The 17,282-nt window shown below is 35.9% G+C and overlaps 1 protein-coding gene across 1 annotated transcript in view; it reads right to left on the reverse strand.

Annotated features, from left to right (window-relative positions):
• Nucleotides 1–5,442, reverse strand: part of LOC132796044 (uncharacterized) — a 38,829-nt gene extending 33,387 nt beyond the window's left edge. The window contains exons 1-2 of the mRNA XM_060807060.1: nt 5,025–5,442; nt 4,739–4,955 (exon numbers count right to left, since the gene is read on the reverse strand). Coding sequence (XP_060663043.1) covers nt 4,739–4,955; nt 5,025–5,414 — 607 coding nt within the window. The 5' untranslated portion in view covers nt 5,415–5,442. The remainder of the gene's footprint in view (nt 1–4,738; nt 4,956–5,024) is intronic.
• Nucleotides 5,443–17,282: the final 11,840 nt, after the last annotated feature.

The following is a 17,282-nucleotide window of genomic DNA, read 5'->3' on the forward strand; positions in this document are numbered from 1 at the left end:
TCCCATGTGTGTGGATTATGCAGTTTCCGCTTGAATGCAACTGCTGCACAGCAGCTGCCGTTGCCGCTGCCGCCATTTTATCTAATTGCGCCCACATTACGCATACGCAGCATAGTCCACATCATTAAAATTACGAGTACACAAAAATGCCAAATGCCCCACCAGCGAGGGTCGCTCAACGAAATACATTTTGTACCGAAAATAACAAGTAAGAAAGCGACTGTCGAGTGTACTCGACTGTGAGATACCCGTTACCGATTTTGGAAAAATCCAAAATAGTGCGGTATTAATTTTAAGATGATTATTAGAATTACACAAATACTAAAACATACTACAAAATACTACAAATATACCAAAGGATATATTTGGTATAGTGATTTAGTACCGCATTTAAACAAGTAAATAAGCCACACTTACATAAGTGTACACGACTGTGAGATACCCGTCACCGATTTTGGAAAAATCCAAAATAGTGCGGTATTCATTTTAAGAAGATTATTAGAATTATACCAATACTAAAACATACTACAAAATACTAAAAATATACCAAAGGATGTATTTGGTATAGTGATTTAGTACCGCATTTAAACAAGTAAGTAAGCCTCACTTACATAAGTGTACTCGACTGTGAGATACCCGCCAACAATCTTAAAAAAATAAAAATAGTGACGTATTATTCTAAAAATATACCAAATTATACTCATACTAAAAAATACTAAAACATATATTAAAAACAAACCAGTGCGGTATTATTCATAAAATATACCGAATCATACTAATACCAAAATATACTAAAAAAGTACTTAAATATATTAAGAGCTAAATCTGGTATAGCGCTATAGTACTACACTCAAAATATACCATAGAGTGCAAAATATACCGAATTAATATATCGCAAAAAATATTTAATTATACCAAAAGATATATTTGGTATATTCATATAGTACTTCATTAAAAAAATATGCACACATTGTCAGTCAAAACAATCAAGACCCGTAATAAAGAAGCGTTTTTCCCACACCAAAGTATTTCTTAAATAACTTACACAATTTTAATCTGTTCGCAACCAAAATTTACAGGAATCATAAAAACTGTAGTTGTTATTGAATGTACCGAAACTAGAGACACTAGTTTAAAAATGACGTTTGCGAATCGATTTATGTCAATTTGCGGGGGCGGTAGTGGGCGTGGCAAAAATTATAAACATACTTGATTTGTGTGTAAGCATAATAAGTGTTGTCGAAGAAGAATTATATCTCTATCTCTTATAGTCTCTCAGATCTAGGTGTTCATATTGACGGACAGACAGACAGACGGACAGCCAATCGTGGCTTTATAGTCTCGGCTGTTGAAGATGATCGAGAATATATATATACTTCATGCCGCCTTCTGCCTGTTACATACATTTCCTACTTACACCAAATTAGAATACCCTTTTACCCTTCTGAGCAGCGGGTATAAAAATAGGCAAGCGGCAATTGATTGAAGCTGCCCTCGATGTAAGCACTCGTAACTCCATTGAAGCGCAACGCTGTGTGCATGCAAAACATAAATCGTAGCATGCCAAATGGTGTTCGGGCATCGTCTGCAGCCTTGACAACTGCAAGTGGCATTAGTTGTAACAGCAACAGCATCAGCATCAGCAACAACGATTGCAACATTTACTTTTTCTAGTACAAGGGATTTGCATTTGTTTGCTAATTGAAATTAAGCAAATATTTACAAGCACGAGCTGAAGAGACAGCTTACGCACTGCCATAGAGTGGGAAACTTGACCCACGTAATCCTTTTGTAGCGCATTAAAATCTATCTAGAGTGGGCAACCCAACCCAACACAAAAAAAAATAGAAAAAAAAAAACACAAGAAGCGAGTTCAGATAATTTAAATCCATTTGTAAAACTTTTTGGCCGCTGCCTTTCAATTGCTACAATTGCTGTTACTTTCCATCTCTCTTTTCTGTGTTTTTTTTTTTTTGCGTATTTTTCTGGTAATTAGTAAGGAAATGGGACAAAAAGAGCGTAGCGAAGCAGAGCTAGGGTCGCGTCTCGTACCATAATCAAATGTTTAAAAAAAGATTTGCAAGTAAATCCCAAGGAATTATTTGCCACTTGAAACGTTTAAAAATGCCAACAAGAATCTGTCGATGCTGATGAGGGTGTGCCGCTGTCTCTCTGGCAAAAAAAAACAAGAATACAGACACACGAAAAGGAAACCCAAAAGCAAAAGCGAACGAAATTCAAAGGGAGTTGGAGTTGGAGCTGAAGATGGAGAGGGGCAACACCAAGGTCTGGGGTCAGACAAACTTAATGAGCAAATTGTCAAATGCCGCGGCAAAGCGCGCACTTAAACATGCCGGGATCTGGAAAATGACGCCCTCGGATCACCCAAAAAAAAAATACAAAAAACAACAACAACAACATCGAGAAAACTGAAAAATAACTTGACGAAAAGTAGCAGCGTTGAAGGGAAAAAGCTCTAAAGAAGAGAGCCAAAGAAAATGACGACGAGAAGAAAAAAAAAAAAAGTAAAAGTTGCCGCCGCTGTTGTTAGCCATGTTTGGGGATTTGAATAAACAGTTACGCTGATTTAATTTAGCCCAAAAAAAAAAACGAAAATCATTGGCGGGGAAAAAATTCTATCACAGTATGTCGTCTGTCACCCTCGATTTGATTTTTAAATTGCGTTCGTGATAAATTGACGAAATGAACAGCAATAACCTAGCAGGCGAAATAGAAACGAAAATTGACAACTGTCAGGCTGGCAGGCAAGCAGGCAGGCACCCCGAATAGACATATAAAAATTAACTACAGACTACTTATCTTATTTGTTTGACGCAGTCAGGCACTTGCAGTTGCCCCCCGATGCCCAAGAAAATGAAGCCAAGGCAAAAGCCATTCATTGCGATATGAAAGATGAGCGGAAGCCAAGCGGCTGAAAAAACTTTTGATGTATGCGGTGTCTGTGTATGTATGTGTATGTGTGTGTGAGTCTCTGTATCTGTGAATGTGTTTTCTTGTGGCAATATGCTACAAGTATCCTGGGGCGTAGACAGGAAGCAGACAATCAAGCCAAATGATAGGCTTTGCTTTCTTGATTTTCAACTCGAAACACATTTTTACATTTCACCTCAACAAATTCTTTGTGCTAATGAATGCCAGGTTAACTCACTACACTCAAAAGTGAATGTCATTCTGTTTTCTGTGTACACTTTTAATTGACATACGCAGTAGTGCTTAATTTATTGAGTATTAATTATTACAGATTGATATTATTAAAGAAATTATATTATTTTATAACTAACAATTAAAAGTTCTAGTTCTATATGTAGATTGTAGCTTAACATTCCCTCTAAATTGAATCGAACTGAAATAATCTTATAACCTGTACGAACGACTGCAGCAAAGTTGAGACTGTCATAGACCCGTTTAAAATCACTTGAAATTATCTTATTATTAGTATTATTAAAGCATACAAATAAATTTATAACGCAGCATAAAGTCAAACACTTAACTCACATATTCTGGCATATATTAGGTACCATATGAGATTTTGAACGGGTCTCTTGCAGTCATAACTTAGTGTAAACTTTCCGATCTTTATTCAAATTATATAATATATTGCTTTAGGAAGTCTTTTGATCTTTAGTATTTATTTTTAAACAGTAAAAAGTCTCTCTTTACCTCCTTTACATTATTTACCTCAATATGCTTTTCGGCACACTTTTAGTTCTGAAAAATCTAATGGTAAACCTATTTTTAATTGTTTTAAAACTAAATAGATTTAAAGAAAAAGGAAAAAATTCAATAACTTCAGCAATGTTTAACCATAAACTGAAACTTCAATTGTGTGTGGGGTAAAGCCTTTTTATGGTTAGATTGTAAGATAGTAAAATAAATTCCTAAATGCACAATAAAAAATAATGCCTAAGTAGTTTGAGAATGATTATTTTCTATTACAGTTGCAGTTCTGAAGCCAATAAAATTACCGTATTTAATAATATTAATTTGAAATTGCTAAAGAAGTAACTCCTAAGAATAATTTTATTTCAATAAAATACAGTACGAAATTGAAATACTTTGGCTAAAAAAGGTTTAACACACTAGCAAACTATACCTTTTATTATATTAAAAAATGTCTAAATGATCTAATACATTAAGTTTTTAAAATATTTATTACAAGATGAAAAATCGTATAATTTTTAATTCGCAATTGCACATCATTAGATTATGATTCAACTTCAAAGATGTGTAATATAGCTGTCTGTTCATTTGTTAACTGATTGTAATATAATATATTCTTAATGATTTAGATTTAACTGTTCGAAAAGTGTAAACTGGGAAAAAAGAATATCGCCTTTAAGCAAATATTTTGCTTATATTAATCCCAGGCATAAATATATAAGTTTTTATTTCGCAGCTAGTATTCCAAAGTTGATCACAATGTGTAAGCTGGGAATAGAGAATATCGCCTCTAAGCTAATGGTAATCTCAGGCATAACTATATAAGTTTTTTTTGCAGCTAGTATTCCAAAGTCGAGCACACTTTATAGCTCATAATTTTGACCGTTTCTTAACAAATATTATTGTACTCAATAAATTCTTAGTATGTTGCTTTTATTTATAGTTTTTTATTACTAAGTCAAGTCTCTATTTTTCTATTTATTGTATTAGGAAACATCCCTTTTCTTACTTTAAAATAAATGTGATGCAAATTGACAAAATACTTTTTGACACTCACCTCGGCCGCTGCGTCCGACGAATCGAAGATCATTGAACTTGGCCACCTGATTCTTCATGACGGCGGTGCAGTTGCGCAGTTCACCGCAAAAGTTCTCATCGTTGCCCGCCCGAATGGTGACAATGGTGCCATCCATGACCTCGCCCAGTGCCAGCACTTTGAATGCAATTGGCAGCGTTTTATTCGAGCGCCAATGCGTGGGCAGCGTGGTGCAAACCTTAAGAGAGGAGAGAGAGAGAGAGAAACAATATATCGCATGCGATAGAAATCTATCATGCGAACTTACCACATGTGGTGAACCGGTTTTAACCAGTTCGCCCGGATGTTCGGCGAGCAGAACATCGACAGTTCGCTCGATCAGATTCTCTGGCGTCAGATACGGACTCGTGTCCACGGGTTTGCTTTTGCTGCTGCCATTGTTGTTGTTGTTGTTATTATTATTGTTGTTGCTAGTGGTGTTGTTGTTGTTGTTGTTATTGCTACTGCTGTTGTTGTTGTTGTTGTTGTTAGTCTCTGCATTGCGTCGCTTCGTTGTTGTTATTGTTGTTGTTGCAGTCGCAGTATGTTGCTGTTGTTGTTGCTGCTGCTGTTGTTGCTGCTGTTGTTGTTGTTGTTGGTGGTGCGGCGGCTGTGTTTGATTTGAGGTTGTCGAACTAACCTCAGCTGAAATGTGCATTATTGCAGTTTTCTACGCTCGGCTGATGTCTTTGACTTTGGGCAATTTAATGATGTTTATTTTGGGCTGCGTTAACACTTGCCTCAATAATTGGTCATCTGCAAAAAGTGCAAAGAGAGAATATATAACAAAAATTTAATTCAATACTCATTATTTTTCTTCTTCTTTTCTAGAAAATAATTGTTTTGCAGAGCCTTAAGTCGGACCCTTTAAATTTTTAGCCAATTCATTTAAATGCAAAAGTATTATTTACGATGTAGTTAAGAAATTGATTAAAAAGTTTATTATTTTAGACACTATATTGCAGCGAAGACAAAACTCACTTAAATACAGCTTTACTTCACGTCAATTTCACTTAACTGCCACATTAAATGTATTTTCACTTAGCGGCCACTTTTGCACGCTTAACAACAACACACAACAAAAAAATAATAAACCATAAAAAGACAGGCAAATTCCTTTGCTTTGCTGTTCACTTAATTTCTTTTGCAATTGAGGCAGTTAAGTATAATTTCTCTTTTAACTGCCTTTAGGACAAATAGTTCTATTGAATTGAATTTCAATAGCAGCGTTTGTTAGTGTTAATTATAAAAGTTCATTAAAAAACTAAGTAATTACAAATTCTGCTGGTTTTCTGTGCACTTTTCTTTCTTTTTAAGTTGAGGCAGTTAAGTGTAATTTATGTATTAGCTGTCATAAGAATAACATTTTTAATAGAATCGAATTTCCACAGCTGTGACTGTTTGTCTTAATTAAAAACTGGGCATGTTCAAAAATAATTTGTAATTACTTCAAAGCAATATACACAACTTGACACCTTTTAACACCTGCCCCAATAAGTAGGCAACACATTTTAGCCAGCACTTTTTAATGAGCTAAACTGAAGAATTCCTTCTAGCTTCACTTTTTTTGTACTTGTTCTTGCCGAGGTTCTTTGGCTGGGACAACCACACGCCTTTGCGCACAATTTGCATTTAAGCAGCGGGCAACAAACGCAGCTCAATTAAATATTAAAAAATCATATCAATTTTGATTGAGTGAAGTTCGCAACTAAGATGAACGGATGAGCTACAGCTGCAATATGTTCCACTCCCCGCTGCATATGCTACAATACCAACAACAACAACAACAGAAAATGCAAAAAATCTGCGAAACAACAAAAAAAAAGTTAAAAACAAAAGTTGGGTTGGATAAAAAAAAAGAAAAAAGCGAAAAGAGAACAATAATAATAATGAAGCGCCAGCTGTTGCCTGTTTGTGTTTGGCCACCAAAAAATCAACAATGTGGAACACACAACTCTCACACACATACGCACACACACACACTTGCACACCTTTTGAAATGGCTGCGTGTATAAATAAAAATGACTCGCCAGCCACGCGGTGCATTTTGTTTGCGAATCGCTTTTTATTCCTTTCGACAACTATTGTTTTTTTTTTGTTTTTTTTTTATTATTATTTTGTGTGTGAGTCCTTTGCTGATGTTTTGTCTCGTTCTCGCACTCGTTGAATTGTGTGGTGCAACGTACGCAACGTGCATAATCTGTTGATAGTATATGTACTTGCTTTTTTTACAGCTTCCGTTTGGAAATTTTTGCATACACGACGGTCACAGCTGGCCGCCAAATGAGCTCGCCCAGCGACTATGCGGCGACATATGTGGCCACAGACACGGAGAACACACACACATATTCGGTGCATGCCACACACACACACACACTCACACGCACACAAGAGAGAAAAAAATGCAAAAACAGGAGAAAAAAAACAATTTGTTTGTGAATGGGGAACCGTGATGAATGCATACAACACATATTGAGGTAGGCTCGAACTGCCCGTAAGCTAAATAGACATTCTAATGAAATTTGCAATTATGTGCACAAATTTTATTTGCCATTTGAAGTAATTGATGAGGCAAAGATGTTAGAAAATATACAGATTTCTTTCTGGAAATACGCTCAGTATCCAAACTCTCAGTTATTTTATTGTATTATTAGAACAATGACATCAAATTAAACCTCATTATATAATAACTTTAATGGCTTATTAATTTTTGACTGAATACATAAAAAATATAAAAATATATTTATTGCTTTACATTTAAATGACAGTTAGAGAGGCTCTTCATCGTTTATATCTAAGCCTTTTTATGCTTATTATTAACTTCTAACTTTATCTCGCATAACGACCGCTATACCAAACACAGGCGCTTAAGTGAGACAATGTAATTATGTGAATGTTTATAAGGTTTTTCTTTTATTCACTTTTTTTTGGTGTCGTCATTGAACAATCATTTATTCTAATTATAAACACTCATACTTTATCTCGCATAACGACCTCAATTGTTTCAACAAACATAGGCGCTTAAGTGAGTCTATGTAACTGTGTAAGTGTTTATGTTTTTTTTCTTTTCATTTTTTGTGTGATCGTTAAACACTCTTTGATTCTTATAAACTTCAAACTTTATCTCGCATAACGACCTCAACTGGTACAACAAACATAGGCGCTTAAGTGAGATAATGTAATTGTGAGATTGTTAATAATATTTTTCAATACAATTCATTTTTTGGTGTGATCGTTAAACACAGCAAACCGACACTAACTAAATTTGGGTAGTAAAATTGTATGAAATAGTGTAGCCATTAAGTGCAAATTAGGTAAAGCAACCAAAATATTAATGTTTAAGCTATTAAGTTGTTACTTTTTTATTGCGTGTGCGTGTTTATATTTGATATTAAGTTTTTGATGTGATTGTTAAACGCATTAGACTGCCACTAACTGCATACTTGTACAAAAATTGTATGAAATAGTGAGGCAGTTAAGTGCAATAGAAGTAAAGCAACCAAAATAATAATTTATAAATTATTAAATGGTTCCTTTTTAATTGCCTTAACAGTCAATAATCTTCATGAAATTAATGATTATCATTAGAGATTCGTTTTTAACTATTTAGTTACTTTAAATTTTGTATTAATTTATATTTTAATTATCCAAAAAGTTTATTTTAATATGCAAAAAGTTTAATCCCTTTTAATTAAAACGATTTAAGCATTTTAGAACTTTGTATAAAATAAATTTGATTTCGTTGATCAGTGTTAAATATTTTAAGATCTAAAATTTTATTTTGTTTATTTTATCAGTTTTACAAAACATTTTTTAGAGCTGCGATCAATGGCGATATTATAAGTTAAGGGGCTATCCAAATTTGCAATTGTACTTACATTTGTTAGTAAATTTTTTAAGTTCGCCAAATTGTTATTTTATATGAAATCTATTTTTTTTTTGATTATGCTCACGTGCAAAAAAAACCACTTCGATTATTGTATATCACAAATGTGCACAGTAAAAAAATTTGCAATAATATTTTGTGATAATTTTCATAAATATGTTAATATCTATATAACAATTAACACTCACACTCACACACACACACACACACGCACACACGACCGTTAAGGCAAGAGAGAGAGCGAGCGAGAGGGAGAGAATGAGAGGGAAAACCGCGACGTATTAGAACTTAGATTGATAACAAAAAACCCGAGAATGATATTGCGATAACACGATTGAGATACGGCGGCGATTGAAATGACGATTGAGCTGCGGAGCTTCTTTACTTTGTTGTGTGCTGGGCTTTCTTTTTTTTGTTGTTGTGTTTTTTTTTTGCGTTGCGTGTTGGGGTTTTGCGGCTCTGAGGCTGGCGATCGAATCAAACGACACGGAGATATTAAACTATTTTTTTGCGGTAACCATGAACGCGACCACTACGAGCGGTTGGCGACGCCGACAGCGAAGTCAACGGCGCGTCATCATAATCACGACGCGGACAAGGACGAGAACGAGGACGAGAACGAGGACGAGACGAAGCAGCAGCGACGTCGTTGTCGTTGTCGATGTCGATGGGGTCTTGCTTATGTCTTGGTGTTAGTGTGGCTGCTGCTGCTGCTGATGCTGTGTGCTGGAGTCTGAGTCCAAAAAGAACCCAAATACAAAAACGAAAAAATAGCAGCAGCAGCAGCAATAACATTCGAAGTCAATGGCGACGACGCAGCAGCAACAGCAACAGCATCTCTATCGCCATTTGAAGCTCGCGAGTGCCGCCTCTTTTTGCGTTTTGCGTTTTGCCAGCAACCGCGTTGGGTATATAATTCTTTTTCTTGGCTTAACATTTACCACGAGAACCAGTAGCAGTGGTTTTTACTTGTGGTGTCCCCAAGACGCAACGACAGCGGCAGCAGCGACGCCAACGCCAACGTCAGTCGACGCTGCTGCAGTCGACGTCGCTGCCGTCGCAGTCGCAGCCGAAGCGAAAGCCAAGCCAAAAACCGAAACCGAAACCGAAACCAAAAACGTCAACTACACCACAAGCAGAAAGGCCGCAACGATGTCTTCAAGTTGGTTCCCCACATTCTTCCATTCCCTTCCCCCTTCCTTCTCCAACGCTTACTAAGCAACGGTGGTGAGAAGAAGTACAAAACAAAACAGAGCAAGCGAAGAAACGGAAAAAAAAGCGCTCAATTTTTGCACTCGCAACACCTTCGCCAAGGCTGCTTAGAGGGGAGCACTGGAAAGTGAGCGGAGCAAAGGGAGCAGCGAAAGCAAAGGCGAAAGCAAAAGAAAAAAAAATGTTTGAGTTGAAATTCACCAGGAAGCTGGAAGCAGACTCATTTTTCTATGCAGCGTTTACTTTTATTTACATTTTTTTTTTTTTCTTCTCTCGCTGCTCGCTAACAACCCCTAAAATGTCTTGGAATTCGTCTTTCGCTTTGACTCAAAAGCAGAGCAAACGACAGAAAAAAAAAACGAAACGAAAAGAAAAGCAAATGGAAAAGAATCTCAACGCAGCACAACGCACAACAACGCGTCGTGGTAAATAAGCACCATGGACAACGACGATGACTACAGGACTCCCCACAGGCGCTCAACCTCAAGATTGCAGGTCCAAGTCCAAGACGGTGGCCAAAAAATGAAACCGGCGCGGCTTTGCGGCAAGCCGCCTTCTGCCTAACCAGAGAATGTTGTAGTCGGTATAGAGTGTAACCGAGACAGCGAATTGGTGTGACAGAGAGCGAGCGAGGCAGCGCAACGCAGGAGCGAAGGAATGGGACAGACAGACGCAGAGAGTGAGAGCGAGAGAGAGAGAGAGAGCGCGCGCATGGAGATGATGGAATGAGACTGTGCGAGTGCGAGCGAGCAAGCATGATGTTGTGGGAAGAAACGGTAAAATTTTGCGGCTGCCATTTGCGGCCAAAGACGACGGCAATATTTTCTGCAGCAGCAGATAGGCGCTGCTCCAATGCGAGTCTAGAGGGTCTTGAGTGAAAAATTGCACTGTTAACCACATGAGCGTAAGACGTCCCCCTCACACACACACACACACACACACACATACAAGTGCGTAATGTATTTATTGGTGTGTGTGTGTCGTTTTTTTTGTCACCAGGGCGGAGTTTTCTTCTTTCTTTCGGCATATTAGCATTACGTTCAACCCTCCTACATTTTGCGGTTTTAGTATGTAGCAAAACACCAAAGTGAATGAATGACTCCCTGACTGACTGACTGACTGACTGACTGCTTGACTGCTTGCTAGTGGTGGTGGTGGAATGTGTGTGTGTGTGTGTGTCTGTTGGCGGTTGCGCAGCAAAACATGTCGAAGGGTGTGTGGTTGGCGTAATGAAACCGCAAGAATTATTATACGCTGCGGTCGATTACTATATCAAAATCCCAAATCCCGCCGACAAACAGCCAACCAAAAAACTGCCCTCGTCGAGCCAATGAGCGCTTCAGCTGCAATTCTGCTTCGCTCAGCGAAAATGGTGGCTCAAATGCCAAAAGACTTCGATTGCTTTTCCTCAAAAAAATATACAACAAAACTGTATTATCCAAACTGAACAATTAAAAAAACCATTCAGATTCAAACAGATTCTAAAAGAACTACTGATTACAATAAAATAATCAAAACTTAACAAAAAAAGTACAATTATAAATCCAATACTTTCAAAGAGAATCAAAGATAATTGCTGATTAATAATAAAATAATCAAAGCTGAATAAAATAAAAAGAAAGATTTTAAAACCAATACTTTGAAAGAGAATCTAAACTTAACATAATAAAAAGAACGTTTATAAAACTAATATTTTGCATGATACTAAAATAATTCTACTACTATAAATAATTCTCTATAAGTTATAATCGAAATTTGAACAAGAAACAAACACAGAGAATTGCTGATATGCAGCAGAACAAAAAAATATATATATCATAACAGACTCCAACATAAATAATTCTCTATATGCTGACAAAACATCAGAGTCAAAGTTCATTAAATCCCACAAAAGATATTACCTAATTTGTTCGTGATAAGTTTTGCGGAATTTCGATTATCAAATCATAGAAATAGCATATCAAAAATTATAATAAGTACATCGAATGGTAAAAAAAAAAACTGTTGTATATTTAATATACTAAAAAAAACACTTTTAGCAAGCATTCTATAAAAAGATTTATAATTATAAGATACTCCTAATGTAGAAATAAAGATAAATATAATTTTAATAATACACAATTGCTTTAGAAATCAAAATGTTCAAATGTCAGTGACTTGCATCAAAATTTATACATAAAATTTATAAAATGTGCTTTAATACTTTAATACTTGACAATAATAAATAGGAAGAATAAAAATGTTTCTTATGTTTTATGTGGAAACTACAAAATACATTTTTGAATATTTCTAAAAAAAACCCAACAAATTCGATATTTTATTTTTGCTCCCAAATAAACTGTAAAACATTTTTTTGTTTGTATTATTATATAAATGGAAACTTTTATTTTTTAATGATTTTTAATTCTCACAGAAAATTTTATGATGTTCAAAAGTAGTTCAAAATTTAATTCCATAACGTGTCAGAGACCTGCTCTAATAAATTGCTGAAGGACATAAATATATGATACATAAATTCAAGATTTGCAATCTACTTTTCAATATAGAATTAATCCAGATTTAAGTGTTAAAATAAAATAATTTTAATCTTAAAAAAGACATATAAATCAGCATAATTAAAACATCATTTCAATTAATTTACTATAATTATATTTGACTTTGGTTTCTCCAAATCTAACAAATATTGAATTATTTTGCAATGTTTTTACCTTTTTCAAACATAGCTTTAAAGCTGTAATGAAATACATTTGAATCAATAACCCTCGCAAATGAGAAAGCTACAGTCGAGTGTGCTCGACTGTGAGATACCCAATATAGATCGGTATTATTCTCAAAATATACAATACCAAAACAATATACCACAAAAATACTACAAAATACTTTAAAATATACCGAATGGTATATTTGGTATATTAGTAATACATTCAAGATTTACTATAGAGTGCAAAATATACCAGATTGTCGGTCACAGTAACTAAGACCCATTGAAGGTAGGCGCTTTTCTCCATACAATTTTTGTCTGATCGCAACCAAATTTTCAGGAATCACAAAGATTATAGTTATTATTATATATACCGAAATTCGCGACTCAAGCTTTAAAATTACGCTTATTATGTGATTTTTGTCGATTTGGGGAGGTGGAAGTGGGTAAAAATTTGAAACAAACTTGATCTGCGTGCAAAGATAAAAAATGCTGTCGAAAAAATTATAGTTCTATCTCTTATAGTCTCTGAGATCTAGGTGTTCATACGGACAGACGGACAGACAGACGGAGTAGCTTATCGGGTCGTAGATGTTACATACATTTGTTGCCGTCACCAAGTTATAATACCCTTCTACCCTTCTGGTTAGCGGGTATAATAAGCTACTCTGAAGAGCACGAAGAATAAGTTGAGGGTCGTCAAATTGTATGTGTGTTTATCATTAGTCACCCACAAAGCGATCGGTAAGTGGACGAGTTTGTAGCTGGGTCCAAGTTTGTTATTAGCGCCTTGAAGCGGGCCAATTAAAAAACATAACCCAAATGCGAGTGCAAGACAAGCAAAAGGAGAGACGCTCAAGAGTGTGAGGAGAAGGGGTAGTGATGGAGGGAGGATGGGAGGGAGGAGAGGGTTGGAGTTGGGTCAAGAAGGGCAGATTGACGACCGCGAAGCGACACCCCGATAATGGGCGACAATTATGTGCAGTGAAACAACTAAAATTGCAGCCAGAAACAACAAAAAGTCGAACGAAACGAAACGAAGAAAAAGAAAAATTCGTTGTTGTTGTTGTTGCTGTTGTTGAAACAAAAGCGAAATCCTTGCGATGAAAGATTTTGTGCAAATAATTTAAGAGGCCGTTAAAAAGTAAACGACGCAAAAGAAAAAAAGATGAGAATGGGAATGAGAAAGCGAAAGAGAGAGAGAGAGGTTGAGAATGAGGTTGAGAATGTTGTCGTTGGGGGGTGGCGGCATACACTTTAATGGTCAGCAAAGCGATGACAAGCGACAAAAGCTGTCGGCTGTTGACGGCTCTCTGGCAGCTTTTGTGTGTTGATTTTTCTTTTAATTGTTGCGGATTTGCATTCTGACACATTTGTCAACCTCAACCTCAGACTCAGACTCAGACTCAAACTCAGTCCCAGGACTCGGCTTCAACTGAGTTGCGCACAGTTGCGCAGCCAGCGGCGAAAATGACGACACACACAAAAGGGTTACCTACGTGGCGAGTGCCATGCGGCTGAATAAGGAGCAGGAGGATGAAGCTGAAGCTGGAGGCACAGTTTGCACAGGTTTGTATGAGAAGCGTTTATTATTTATTAGCTGACATGTGTGTGTGTGTGTAGAAGTGTGTAGGTGTGTCTGTGTGTCAGTGTGTAGGTGTGTGCGTGAGGAGGTGAGGCTTTAAGCCCGTTGGGATAATAATAAACGCCAGCGCCAAGTCATTTGTCAGAGAGACTTTAGCAACAACACCTACACAATCAACAAAGTTTGCGTGTGTGTGTGTGTGTGTAAAGAGTGTTTTGAGTGACATGTGTCAAAACTGAAAAACTACGCAAATTTGTGTCAAATACCCTTGTCAGCAGCGCGTTTCAAGTGCAACTCAACACTCGAGAAAGCACGTGTTGTGTTGCGTACGTGACGAGGTGGGAGATGAGATGAGCTTGGGAGCTTGTTGGTGAGAGGCGGGGGGAGGAAACGCGGAATTATCCCAAAACTGTAAACTGTGAATCCGTCCCCAAAAGAGTTGCCCGAGTTCAGTTCAATTAACTTGAAGTGTTTTCTGCATGCTTAAAAGCGATATATGACGCGAAAAGCTTTCCGACACTTTTAGTTAGCTGATTGAAATAGATTATTACCCTCCATGAGGATGCCGTATGAAGATAAGAATTTCATTTTCACTAAAGTGCGTGCAAACTTTTAATTGATGTGATCAAATGCAAAAGTAAAGCTAACACCGCATCTATAAAAAATAAATAAAAATTATATTAACAAATATTTGTATATTTAACTTAGTAGGACACATTTTAAATTGACTACGTTATTATTTATCACGTTACGTCATTAGAAATAATGAAAGCAAAATGGATAGATGCAGCGTAGCAAAAGAGAGTAAAGCTACGCTGCATTTATCCATTTTTCTCTCTTTATTTCTAACAGCGTTACTCTTAAAAGTCATCAGAACACATTTAAAACAAAACGGCAAAAACATCAAAGCTGAATGACAAACAACTACTATCATAATATGTGCATATGTGTGTGATAATTAGTTTGTGTGTTAGACAAGATCAGCGAATATTTACTTTAACAAGCGACACGCGCTTACTCGCTTACACTCAACCATAAACATTGCCTTGATTTTCGAGTATAACTGAAGCTCGGCAAAAAGTTCCCGTCAAAATGGGACATTTAACACTTCCATGTGTTGTGTACATAAATATGTATGCCCGTGAAAGAACATTGCCCTGCATCATGTGATAGACACGATCAAAGAACATTTGCGAACAACAATCAACTAGTACGCACTCGCTTGCACTCACACACAAGTAAATGGTCCCCACCTTTAAGGGACATTCTAAATTGCCCAAAATTGTACTCTTTTAAAAGCACTCCTTGTACTTGAGGCATGAGATGGAATTATTGTCCCACAAATATCAGTTTGCAGCGGTCGAGCGCGGAGTGCATGTGGCCGGCGAAGCATTTGCATTTAAATTCGCGTCGATAGCTTTGTTAATTACTTAAAGATCGATCTGCAATAACAAACAATCTTAAATATTATCGCTTATAGTAGTATTTCGGTTTGTGAAGTGAAATAAATTTTGTCTTATGAAACCGCCACATTACAAGTGTTCTAATGTTAAAGTGCAATTTTATTAATTTTTTTTTTTTGTGAAAATGCAAAAAGTGATGTGGCGTCTCTTTCCATCTCGCTCTCACACACGGCTGCTGCCGCAAGTTCATCATTGTGTTGGTGTTAGTGCGCCGCGAATTCTAATTCCTACTTTGCTTCACATGCAATGCATAAAAGTGAGATGCAAATATGATTCAGAGCCTTATATATTTGTGCGTATGCTCTTTTCCATTTTTTTTTTGTGTGATTATAAATGTGATTAACAAATATAAAAGTCAATGTTTTAAACATATGTGTGAGTGTTCTGTTCATTGATTTTTTCGCTATGATTACAAACGTGAAAATAAGTAGATATAAAAGCAGTGTTTATTATTCTTTCATTTTTTATGAGTGAATATTATAAATTTGTGTGTATGTGTGTATTTTTTTCTGCCATTTATTTTTGGTTATTATAAGTATCCAAGCCTTAGTTTGAAAGCAAAATCGTCAGCGAAAACACTTCAGATTTGGCTATTTCCAAGTTGTTGTGCAAGTGGGGTGAGTAATTACAAATAAAGTTTTATTCATACATACATATTTAAATTCCCCATTCAATATAGAATTAGTGTTGCAATGGGATCAAGCTGGGCAATTTGTATTAGCTTTCTCTTTGCCACTGACTCTTTGAGGAATTTAAGCATGTGCTCAAATTGTGTCTTGCATGTTCAATTCATGTTCTCTTAAGCTTAAAGAGTACTCAAGCGCACTCTTTAATATTCTATTCTTTGCAGTATTTTGTTTCACAGAGCAAACGATGCTTGCAGATTTTGACTTTCTCTTTACTTATCACTATTTGCTATACATGTTGTATATTTATAAATAATATTTCAGCCTGGAACATTTCTGTTTAATCTTACTAATAAAGTTAAACAATAAATTCATTTATTGAATAATAAAGTTGTTGTTCCATAACGTGACAATGTTCGATTGCTCAATTTGTTCATATTAGATGCACAATAAAAAAACGAAAAAAAAAATACAAACTGTTTAATGCATTAAATTAACGTAAGACAAGTCCGATGAGAATCGTTAGCTTAAGAATCAAAACTACTTTTGGGGGTTGTTGTTCCCTCGATTGCCTTTGATCAATGCAAACAAATCATAAAACGCGGTTTAGAGCTCCCATGTGTGTAATCGCTGGTGTTTAAGGCTCTTCTGGCTTCTTATAAGGCTTATATGACTTTGGCACGTGAGGGTTGCTTAAGTTATAAAAAAAAAAATAAAATAAAAAACAGTCATGACAAAGACGCATAAAAAACAAACATCCTTATCCACATACTCGGCGAAAACATGACCCAAGGGAACTTGTCATTTGAGAAATGTTCAACATTTTTAAAATCTTAAATGTTTTAACATTTGTTTTGATTTCGCTAAACTCGAGAATAATCCGAAATGGGGTTTGAAATATATATAAACAAATTATTGTCTGTGGAAGAGATTTGATTATTGAAGTCCTGCGAACATTAAGATGACTGCAAACTTTTTCAATTGTTTCGATGAAAATAAAGTTTTCTTTTTTTTTCCAATGCTGATAGAAAACTTAAACAACTCTATTCTAAG

This window comes from Drosophila nasuta, chromosome X, assembly GCF_023558535.2.
Source record: "Drosophila nasuta strain 15112-1781.00 chromosome X, ASM2355853v1, whole genome shotgun sequence".
In the NCBI taxonomy this organism is placed as follows: Eukaryota; Metazoa; Arthropoda; class Insecta; order Diptera; family Drosophilidae; genus Drosophila; species Drosophila nasuta.